The 12,423-nt window shown below is 36.6% G+C and overlaps 1 protein-coding gene across 1 annotated transcript in view; it reads left to right on the top strand.

Moving 5' to 3' along the window:
• The first annotated feature begins 2,836 nt into the window (after positions 1-2,836).
• The window catches only part of LOC133657663 (ubiquitin thioesterase Zranb1-like), a 73,257-nt gene continuing 63,670 nt past the window's right edge, over positions 2,837-12,423 (top strand). Inside the window, exons 1-2 of the mRNA XM_062059267.1 lie at positions 2,837-3,076; positions 11,798-12,423. The exon at positions 11,798-12,423 is cut by the window's right edge and continues 370 nt beyond it. Coding sequence (XP_061915251.1) covers positions 11,863-12,423 — 561 coding nt within the window. The 5' untranslated portion in view covers positions 2,837-3,076; positions 11,798-11,862. The remainder of the gene's footprint in view (positions 3,077-11,797) is intronic.

Here is a 12,423-nt window from a genome sequence, read left to right as displayed (position 1 = left end):
AACAATCTGTCACTCCTAATCGCTAAATCCCATGAAATCTTATACGTCTAGTCTCTTACGTGAATGAGATCAATAATATTATTTGATATTTTACGCTAATGTGTTAATCATTTCACACATGTCGCTCCTGAGTATAAGTCGCACCCCCGGCCAAACTATGAAAAAAAACTGCGACTTATAGTCCGAAAAATACGGTAGATGTTTATGTATGTAACCCACAGTGGAAAAAGTTTGGACACCCTTGCAATAACTGAAATATAAACAAAAAATGTAAGGCTTTTAAAAATGCATGCATCATTTATATAATTACACATATAATATATACATGAACTATAAAGTACTGTAATGTGACACATGAATCATTTACAGAACAGTATATTTGCATTATTAAAATTAGAGATCAGGCCGATATTATCGGCCGATAAAAGCTTTAAAATGTAATATTGGAAATTATCGGTATCGTTTTTTTTTAATTAAATCAACATAAAAAACACAAGATACACTTACAATTATGCACCAACCCAAAAAACCTCCCTCCCCCATTCACTCATTCACACTCATTCAAACAAAATGATTGTTTCTTTGTTATTAATATTCTGGTTCCTACATTATATATCAATATATATCAATACAGTCTGCAAGGGATACAGTTATTAATATTAACAATATAACAATACATATCAATACAGTCTGCAAGGGATACAGTTATTAATATTAACAATATAACAATATATATCAATACAGTCTGCAAGGGATACAGTTATTAATATTAACAATATAACAATATATATCAGGGGTCACCAACGCGGTGCCCGCGGGCACCAGGTCGCCCGTAAGGACCAGATGAGTAGCCTGCTAAAAATAGCTCAAATAGCAGCACTTCCCAGTGAGCTGCCTCTATTTTTTAAATTTTATTTATTTACTAACAAGCTGGTCTCGCTTTGCCCGACATTTTTAATTCTAAGAGAGACAAAACTCAAATAGAATTTGAAAATCCAAGAAAATATTTTAAAGACTTGGTCTTCTTTTGTTTAAATAAATGTATTAATTTTTTTACTTTGCTTCTTATAACTTTCAGAAAGACAATTTTAGAGAAAAAATACAACCTTAGAAATGATTTTAGGATTTTTAAACACATATACCTTTTTACCTGTTATATTCCTTCCTCTTCTTTCCTGACAATTTAAATCAATGTTCAAATTTTTTTTTTTTTTTTATTGTAAAGAATAATAAATACATTTTAATTTAATTTTTCATTTTAGCTTCTGTTTTTTCGACAAAGAATATTTGTGAAATATTTCTTCAAACTTATTATGATTAAAATTCAAAAAAATTATTCTGGCAAATCCAGAAAATCTGTAGAATCAAATTTAAATCTTATTTCAAAGTCTTTTGAATTTCTTTTAAAATGTTTGTTCTGGAAAATCTACAAGAAATAATGATTTGTCTTTGTTAGAAATATAGCTTGGTCCAATTTGTTATATATTCTAACAAAGTGCAGATTGGATTTTAACCTATTTAAAACATGTCATCAAAATTCTAAAATTAATCTTAATTAGGAAAAATTACTGATGTTCCATAAATTATTTTTTACATTTTTTCAAAAAGATTCGAATTAGCTAGTTTTTCTCTTCTTTTTTCCGGTTGAATTTTGAATTTTAAAGAGTCGAAATTGAAGATAAACTATGTTTCAAAATGTAATTGTCATTTTTTTCGTGTTTTCTCCTCTTTTAAACCGTTCAATTAAGTGTAAATAGCATTTATTAATTATTAATAATAACATAGAGTTAAAGGTAAATTGAGCAAATTGGCTATTTCTGGCAATTTATTTAAGTGTGTATCAAACTGGTAGCCCTTCGCATTAATCAGTACCCAAAAAGTAGCTCTTGCTTTCAAAAAGGTTGGTGACCCCTGATATATATCAGTACAGTCTGCAAGGGATACAGTCCGTAAGCACACATGATTGTGCGTGCTGCTGCTCCACTAATAGTACTAACCTTTAACAGTTAATTTTACTCATTTTCATTAATTACTAGTTTCTATGTAACTGTTTTTATATTGTTTTACTTTCTTCTTTATTCAAGAAAAGGTTTTTAATTTATTTATCTTATTTTATTAATTTCTTTAAAAAGGACCTTATCTTCACCATACCTGGTTGTCCAAATTAGGCATAATAATGTGTTAATTCCACGACTGTATATATCGGTATCGGTAATTAAGAGTTGGACAATATCGGATATCGGCAAAAAAGCCATTATCGGACATCCCTAGTAAGTATATATAAAAATGCATGCATCATTTATATAAAATGCATGCATCATTTATATAAATACACACAATATATATACTGTAATGTGACACATGAATCATATACAGAACAGTATATTTCCATTATTAAAATACATATTTTTAAAAGCAATATATTTATCAGCCTGCGTTATTAGCACGTATTAGTGAGTGAAGCTGTCATGCATCACTGCAGGCTGCTTGCAGTATTTTTACGATGACATCACCCCTTTTCAGGCTGTACCACGTGGTTAATTGTTATTGCTGGGGGAAAAAAAACGTATATAAATCCCCCGCGATGAGAGTGCGTGTCTTGAAAAAGGCCAATTAAAATGTGTTAATAATTAAAACGAGCCCGTCGGTGGGAACGCATAATAAGTCAATACATAATTATTACTGACGACATTGCACTGTTTTGCTGTGACGTATCTCTTTAAACGTGGACAATGAGGTACGTCGCTTCTGATTGGCCGAGCGAAGAGGATGCGCGGACGTCAGCCAATCACAAAGCGCGGCAGATTCAGGTAGTAAATCCTGGTCCCGCCTCTCACTCCATACTTCTCCCGTGGAGTGTTTGTATCCTGCCTCGCTGTGCCGCCATTAAAGCCCGCTAGCTCGGCGTGGGAGATCGTGAAAGGGGTAAAAATGCTTTAAAAGAGCCGAGAGGAAGACACGGGGGCTTGTGGGGGGTGGAGGCTCTCGCCCTCCGCCATCCAACCCAGTCAATATGCGGCTGCTCTCGGCGAAGTGAGGGAAGCCCGAGTCGGTCGCGGCGAGTGGCCGCGTCAAGGTAAGGACTTTCTTCTCGCTTCTACTGTAACTGTTCACATTTAACGCGCTAAACACCAACCATAACCCAGTATGGCGACTATCTCTAATTACTAGTCTGGCAATCTTTCAAATCTCGTCGGGATTTGTAACGCGAGTGACAACTCTCGCGATGTTTCCGTTTTTTTTGTCGACCAAAGTTTGCTCGCCGGCTGATGCGTTCACTGACGCCGAAGCTCCTTGTGCATCTGAGTGATTAACACGTCACGTGTAAAACATGTCAAACAAGAACGTCGCACTTTTAAAAAAAATATTCCCATTTAACAAGCTAAACCATAACCCAGTAGGCGGCTATCTCTAATTACTCGTCTGGCAGTCGTTTATATCTCGTCGGGATTAGTAACAACTCTCGCGATGTTTCCGTCTGTCGCCGGGTGATGCGTTCACTGACGCCGCAGCTCGTTGTGCACCTGAACGCGGCACGAAAATGAATAACACGTCACGTGTGAAGCTGTCAAACAAGAACGTCGCACATTTAAAAAGCCAAATGGGCGAGGTTGTTATTGTGTTGATGAATGTTCCAATTCCCCAAGACAATAATAAATACAACCAAAGGCGCCCACGGCGTGTTGTCGTGTCTCGCTCATGTGATGAATTTCTCGCCGGGTGTGGATTTTCAACTTGGAGGCGTGGTGTGTAAACAAACATTAACTTGATATATATATATATATATATATATATATATATATATATATATATATATATATATATATATATATATATAATTTTAGTTTCCCATATCTAACATGAGTGTTTCCCATTAACTGCCAAGATACCTGTGGCGGTGGGGGCGTGGCTATGGGCGTCGTCACCATGACATCATCGAGTAATTTGCATAATTTACTACAATGATATGATTTTCTCTAAAAAGGCTCAAAAAATGTATACTTACTAATTAATAATAACAGTTTTGTTTTAAACGTCCATCCATCCATCTATTTTACAATATAATTACAACACTTTATGTACATATTTATATACAGATTTGAAGAAGAAATTATTCACTGAAATATATTTATTAATTGTGGTTCTTACAAAAAATATATCTTATGAAATATAAAAGCTAAAATGTCTCTTAAAGCTCTGCCCCTTTAATTAGTGCATACTAAATAATTTAACTTTAGCCTACTACTACAACCATATTATTTACCAGCAACATAAAGTGAAACAGAGGCAGAGGTGTCCTGCCACAGTCCGTAACAAATAAACTCTTTTGTAAAGTAAATCTGAACAGATTTAAAAATATTGTTTTTTTTTATTGTTTTTATTTTATTTTTTTTTAATTTGTGGCGGACGTAATTCTTTCGTGGCGGGCCGCCACAAATAAATGAATGTGTGGGAAACACTGAACATTGTGTTGACGTTTGGGGAAATGTTTATAAAACAAACATATCAATCAATCAAAGTTTACTTATATAGCCCTAAATCACGAGTGTCTCAAAGGGCTGCACAAGCCACAACAACATCCTCGGCTCAGATCCCACATCAGGGCAAGGAAAAACTCAACCCAACGGGATGACAATGAGAAACCACGAAGGAGAAGGGGGCAGAGCAGAAAAGAGACGGCAGATCAACTGGTCTAAAAGGGGGTCTATTTATATATACACATGAGTTTTAAGATGGGACTTAAACATTGACACAATGATTAAACTGCAAAAAAGGGTAACTAGAATAACACACTTATGTTTTGAGTACATACTATTAAGTGGATACACTTACACACTTATGTTTTGAGTACATACTATTAAGTGGATACACTTACACACTTATGTTTTGAGTACATACTATTAAGTGGATACACTTACACATTTATGTTTTGAGTACATACTATTAAGTGGATACACTTACACACTTGTGTTTTGAGTACATGATATTAAGTGGATACACTTATGTTTTGAGTACATACTATTAAGTGGATACACTTACACACTTATGTTTTGAGTACATACTATTAAGTGGATACACTTATGTTTTGAGTACATACTATTAAGTGGATACACTTACACACTTGTGTTTTGAGTACATGATATTAAGTGGATACACTTATGTTTTGAGTACATACTATTAAGTGGATACACTTACACACTTATGTTTTGAGTACATACTATTAAGTGGATACACTTATGTTTTGAGTACATACTATTAAGTGGATACACTTACACATTTATGTTTTGAGTACATACTATTAAGTGGATACACTTACACACTTATGTTTTGAGTACATACTATTAAGTGGATACACTTACACACTTATGTTTTGAGTACATACTATTAAGTGGATACACTTATGTTTTGAGTACATACTATTAAGTGGATACACTTACACACTTATGTTTTAAGTACATACTATTAAGTGGATGCACTTATGTTTTGAGTACATACTATTAAGTGGATACACTTACACACTTATGTTTTGAGTACATACTATTAAGTGGATACACTTATGTTTTGAGTACATACTATTAAGTGGATACACTTACACACTTATGTTTTGAGTACATACTATTAAGTGGATACACTTACACATTTATGTTTTGAGTGCATACTATTAAGTGGATACACTTACACACTTATGTTTTGAGTACATACTATTAAGTGGATACACTTACACACTTATGTTTTGAGTACATACTATTAAGTGGATACACTTACACACTTATGTTTTGAGTACATACTATTAAGTGGATACACTTACACATTTATGTTTTGAGTACATACTATTAAGTCGCTACACTTACACACTTATGTTTTGAGTACATACTATTAAGTGGATACACTTACACACTTATGTTTTGAGTACATACTATTAAGTGGATACACTTACACATTTATGTTTTGAGTACATACTATTAAGTGGATACACTTATGTTTTGAGTACATACTATTAAGTGGATACACTTATGTTTTGAGTACATACTATTAAGTGGATACACTTACACACTTATGTTTTGAGTACATACTATTAAGTGGATACACTTATGTTTTGAGTACATACTATTAAGTGGATACACTTACACATTTATGTTTTGAGTACATACTATTAAGTCGCTACACTTACACACTTATGTTTTGAGTACATACTATTAAGTGGATACACTTACACACTTATGTTTTGAGTACATACTATTAAGTGGATACACTTACACATTTATGTTTTGAGTACATACTATTAAGTGGATACACTTATGTTTTGAGTACATACTATTAAGTGGATACACTTATGTTTTGAGTACATACTATTAAGTGGATACACTTACACACTTATGTTTTGAGTACATACTATTAAGTGGATACACTTATGTTTTGAGTACATACTATTAAGTGGTGTGTGAATGTTGTCTGTCTATCTGTGTTGGCCCTGTTATGAGGTGGCGACTTGTCCAGGGTGTACCCCGCCCTCCGCCCGATTGTAGCTGAGATAGGCTCCAGCGCCCCCCGAAGGGAATAGGCGGGAGAAAATGGATGTTTGGATAGAATAATACACAAAGTGTGCTACTATGAACATACCAATCCATTATTCATGAGTTCTAATGTGTTAAAATGTTCAGATGTGTTTTTAAAAACAATGGAAATTATTTTTCGAGTAAAGAACAACAGCCTTCCAGCTTATATTCTTAGGGTTTTTTTTTTTAGATTAAGAGGAGAAAACTATAATTTAATGGGGGTATTGATTTTTGAAATATGTAAAGTAAGAACGGATATTAAATACAAATGTTTTTCAGTTTTAGGAGTTAAATGGTGGAACAAGCTCAGTGATGAGTTGAAGGCATGTCGTTCTTTGGTAAGGTTTAAGAAAACCTTGAAAGGTGAAATAATGGAAAATTATAAAATATAGCAACAATTATTTTTGTCCCATTGAATTTTTTTTTGAACGTTGATGTTCCAGGCAATGTAATTTTTTGTGGAAGGCAAATATAAGCCTTGGCTTCAGCCTATTCCTTTTTCGATCATTTTTTTTATTTTTGTGTATGATTGTTCATATGTATAATCTGTGCTGTTAAATGGATCACACAAAATGGTTGATGATGTCAGTGTTTTTCAACCTTTTTTGAGCCAAGGCACATTTTTTTTGCGTTGAAAAAATGCGGAGGCACACCACCAGCAGAAATCATTAAAAAACGAAACTCAGTTGACAGTAAAAAGTCGTTGTCGCAATTGTTGGATATGACTTTAAAGCATAACCAAGCTTGCATCAATATACCGTATTTCCTTGAATAGCCGCCGGGGCGCTAATTAATTTAAAACCTCTTCTCACTCCTGCGCTTACCAAAAGCATGCGGAATGGGCAAGCATGCGCTAATTATTTTAAAACCTCTTCTCACTCCGGCGCTTACCTTATCATGAAAAGCACATTTAATAAAAAAAACTTTATTATGGTCTTACCTTTACCTATAAATGAGTCCATGTGCAACTGCTTCTGATCAAAAGCAGTCTTCCTTATCTTTCTTCAGTTTTAAAAGTCTCTCTGTCTCGATGGAGATATTCCTTTAATTATTACCTCCTGCTTCGATTGAAAGTCCAGTTTAGAAAACTGTTTTATTTTAGATATGTAATCCTCCATGTTTAAAGTGCAAGCAAACGGTCGCTGCTTATGCTTGCTGCTTGTTGTCTTCTTCTGCAGCACCGGTCTTCTGCAGTACCAGTAGTCGCAAGAAGGATCACTAGCGCCCTCTACCACCAGGAGGCGGGAGTCATTTAATGACTCATATTTGACCCGGCGGAAGTGCCAAGCATGCGCTAATTATTTTGCGAAACTAGTTTGACCCGGCTGTAATTCTAGGCAGGCGAATACTATATTCCCGGCGGCAATTCAAGGAAATACGGTAGCTCTTGTCTCAAAGTAGGTGTACTGTCACCACCTGTCACATCACACCCTGACTTATTTGGACTTTTTTGCTGTTTTCCTGTGTGTAGTGTTTTACTTCTTATCTTGCGCTCCTACGGTATTTTGGTGGCCGTTTCTCTTTTTTTGGTATTTTCCTGTAGCAGTTTCATGTCTTCCTTTGAACGATATTTCCCGCATCTACTTTGTTTTAGCAATCAAGAATATTTTAGTTGTTTTTAATCCTTCTTTGTGGGGACGTTGTTGATTGTCATGTCATGTTCGGATGTACAATGTGGACGCCGTCTTTGCTCCACAGTAAGTCTTTGCTGTCGTCCAGCATTCTGTTTTTGTTTACTTTGTAGCCAGTTCAGTCTTAGTTTCGTTCTGCATAGCCTTCCCTAAGCTTCAATGCTTTTTCTTAGGGGCACTCACCTTTTTGTCTAGTTTTGGTTTAAGCATTGGACACCTTTTTACCTGCACACTGCCTCCCGCTGTTTCCGACATCTACAAAGCGATTAGCTACCGGCTGCCACCTACTGATATGGAAGAGTATTACACGGTTACTCTGCCCAGCTCTAGACAGCACCGACACTCAACAACAACAAATCATTTGCAGACTATAATTACTGCTTTGCAAAAAATATTTTTTAACCCAAATGGGTGAAATTAGATAATCTCCCACGGCACACCAAACTGTATCTCACGGCACACTAGTGTGCTGCGGTGCAGTTTTTGAAAAACACTTGATTATACGACCGAAATAAACTCATTTCATTCATTCAACTCCGAGACCAAGCTAGCATGGACTTAAAAACAGACTGTTTGGATGATTCCCTTTTTATACGACTATAATAGGCTTTGTGGTGACTTGGATTTCAGTGTCACGGGCAGTCATGCGCCTCCCTGCTAGGTGTCAGCTTTCATGCAGCCTCCTCTGGTTACCAGGCTGCCACTTTGTCCTGTTGTGTTTTTAAATTGACCTTACTGTATGTGTTTATTACCAGTGTCAGCTTTTAATAGTAGTCCTTTTTGGCCTTCACATTAGGAACAACTATAGTCCAGGGGTGTCAAATTCATTTTCATTGAGGGCCACATGGCAGTAATGGCATTATTATTAACATTATGCATGCTGGTAATAACCTGTGATTAATCATGATTCATCGAAATGCATATACATTTGATTATTAGATTCCTTTAATGTATAACGTGCTTTAAAATCATGAATAAAGGTGACAAGGAGATATTTAACTACCATATTTTTCGGAGTATAAGTCGCTCTGGAGTACAGTGTTTCCCACACATTCATTTATTTGTGGCGGCCCGCCAAGAAAGAATTACGTCCGCCACAAATAAAAATAAAAATACTTTTTTTTTTTTTTTTTTTTGTGTGTCCTGTCCAGCTTCTCAGGCAAATCATATAGTTGATGTAGATGCCCGTATCGGCTGTTCAGATTTACTTTACAAAAGAGAAGTGTAGGATACTTCTCTTGTTGCCTTATTTGTATTTGACCACTACTGTTTTCTGTTTATTTGTTACTGACTGTGGCAGGACACCTCTGCCTCTGTTTCACTTTATGTTGCTGGTAAATAATATGGTTGTAGTAGTAGGCTAAAGTTAAATTATTTAGTATGCACTAATTAAAGGGGCAGAGTTTTAAGAGACATTTTAGCTTTTATATTTTACAAGATATATTTTTTGTAAGAACCACGATTAATAAATATATTTCAGTGAATAACTTATTGTTCAAATCTGTATATATATATGTACATAAAGTGTTGTAATTATATTGTAAAATGGATGGATGGATGGATGGACTTTTAAAACAAAACTGTTATTATTAATTAGTAATTATACATTTTTTGAGCCTTTTTAGAGAAAATCATATCATTGTAGTAAATTATGCAAATTATCATTATGCCCATGACATCAGCAGACGGTGTTAAAAGAGCCTGGGAACAGGAACTAAGAACAACAATACCCAAACAGCAATGGGAACGGACACTCTCTCAAATTCACAATTGCTCAATTAACAGCAGACTTAGGCTCATACAGTTTAAAGTGATTCATCGTTTTTACTACTCCAAAGTCTTATTACACAAATTTTATCCTGATACATCTCCACTTTGTGATAAATGTAAATCTGCTGAAGGATCACTGTCTCATTCGTTTTGGGAATGTCCAATTATTCAATCATTTTGGTCCAGCATATTCTTTTTTTACTCAGGGGTATATCAGAGAAAACTTGTCTCTGACAGGGATATAATCTTGTTTGGGTGGTCTTCAGAAACACAAAAACTTCCAAAATATATTACAGCCGTGTTGCTGCTCGGGACGGTCTTGGCCAAAAGACTCATTCTCAAGGACTGGAAAAGCCCATCTGCACCCAATTTCAGGAACTGGCTAAATGAACTTGTGAATGTAATGACTCTTGAAAGAATACCATTTATAAACTCTGCAAGTATGAATAAATGGGAACAAACCTGGAAACCTTTACTGACATATATCGAATCATAATTTAGACATTTAAGAAAAAAACAAACAAAAAAACTGCCATCTTTCTTGTAGTTGTATTCCTTTTTTGTTATCTTTATTATTTTCTGTATTGATCCTACACTATTATTGTTTTTGTTTTTTGTTACTTCTGATATGGCCTTCCCACGGTTTACTTGCATATTTATTTATTTATTTTTTTGTGACTTTTTATTTTGTATTGTTTTACATCTGATCAACTTCTGTGACTTTCCTTTTCTCTTTAAGTGTGAACGGTGGAGAGGTCCTCGAGAGGTGATCTTGGGATCACTTCCTGAGGATCCTTGATGCCGAGGAATGTTCATCCGTCTTGCTATGGTCTGGATAGCCTGCTGATCCTGAGCCAGAGCGGGATGGATGGATAAATATAAACAATATCTGGGTATCTTTTCTAATAATGTTTATACTGTAAACCTTGAATTGTTAAAGTTTAAGTGCACCTCTCTCCTCAAGTGTGCATGTGAGTGGGTATGAGTGGATGTGTGATTGTATGAAGGTTTTGCGTGACCAAAGTATGACTGTTAAATGTGATTTTAACTGTAAAATTCAATAAAAATATTTGCAAAAAAAAAAAGTAATTATACATTTTTTGAGCCTTTTTAGAGAAAATCATATCATTGTAGTAAATTATGCAAATTACTCAATGATGTCATGGTGACCACACCCATAGCCACGCCCCCACCGCCACAGGTATCTTGGCAGTTTATGGGAAACACTGGAGTATAAGTCGCACCGGCCGAAAATGCATAATAAAGAAGGAAAAAAACATGTATAAGTCGCACTGGAGTATAAGTCACATTTTTTGGGGAAATGTATTTGATAAAAGCCAACACCAAGAATAGACATTTGAAAGGCAATTTCAAATGTCTAAAGAATAGTGAACAACAGGCTGAATAAGTGTACGTTATATGAGGCATAAATAACCAACTGGTATGTTAACGTAACATATTATGGTAAGAGTCATTCAAATAACTATAACATATAGAACATGCTATACGTTTACCAAACAATCTGTCACTCCTAATCGCTAAATCCCATGAAATCTTATACGTCTAGTCTCTTACGTCAATGAGATCAATAATATTATTGGATATTTTACGCTAATCATTTCACACATAAGTCGCTCCTGAGTATAAGTCGCACCCCCGGCCAAACTATGAAAAAAAACTGCGACTCATAGTCCGAAAAATACGGTCGAAATGGCAACAGTGGAGGATTAGCAATAAATGCTAAATGTAGTTGTTGGCTGCCACACCCACATTTGGCCGTCAAGTTCAGCAGTTTTTTTTCAAGCTCGTGTATAAAAAGGCTTGTGTGGTTTGTTCCAGTGCACTCTCCGCCGAGCTGAGAGCCCCTGCGAACGGCGGCGAGCCTCCCGGGCGTCGGTGCGACGATGACCGAGCTGGTGGTGAAGTGGGCCTGTGAATACTGCACGTTCGAGAACTGGCCGTCGGCCATCAAGTGCACCATGTGCCGCGCTCAGAGGCCCAGCGGGGGCGCCATCATCACCGAGGAGCCCTTCAGGAGCACCCCGGCTCTGGATGCCAGCTTGCACCAGTGGGATCCGGCGGAGCTAAGCAACAGCTCGTCCCAGGAGGGATCCTCTTTGCTCATTTGCCCCGAATCCAGCGCGAGACCACGCGTTCGCGTCGCCGACGCCCCTGTGACTAGCAGCAAGTGGTCTTGTCACATGTGCACCTACCTGAACTGGCCCCGGGCCATCCGCTGCACTCAGTGCCTGTGTCAAAGGCAACACACTGGCCATCAAGGACGTCCGCAGGTCCGCAGCCCCACAGAGGCCCCCCAGACCTCGGGCTCCGGATGCCGCCCTGCATCCTCGTGCACCACCACAGACCCGTGTGAGGAGTACAACGACCGCAATAGGCTCAACACACACGCACGCCACTGGACCTGCACCGCCTGCACTTACGAGAACTGGTCCAAGGCGCTCAAG

Source organism: Entelurus aequoreus, linkage group LG09 (genome assembly GCF_033978785.1).
Source record: "Entelurus aequoreus isolate RoL-2023_Sb linkage group LG09, RoL_Eaeq_v1.1, whole genome shotgun sequence".
NCBI lineage: Eukaryota > Metazoa > Chordata > Actinopteri > Syngnathiformes > Syngnathidae > Entelurus > Entelurus aequoreus.
This window is presented reverse-complemented; position numbering and strand designations above follow the sequence as displayed.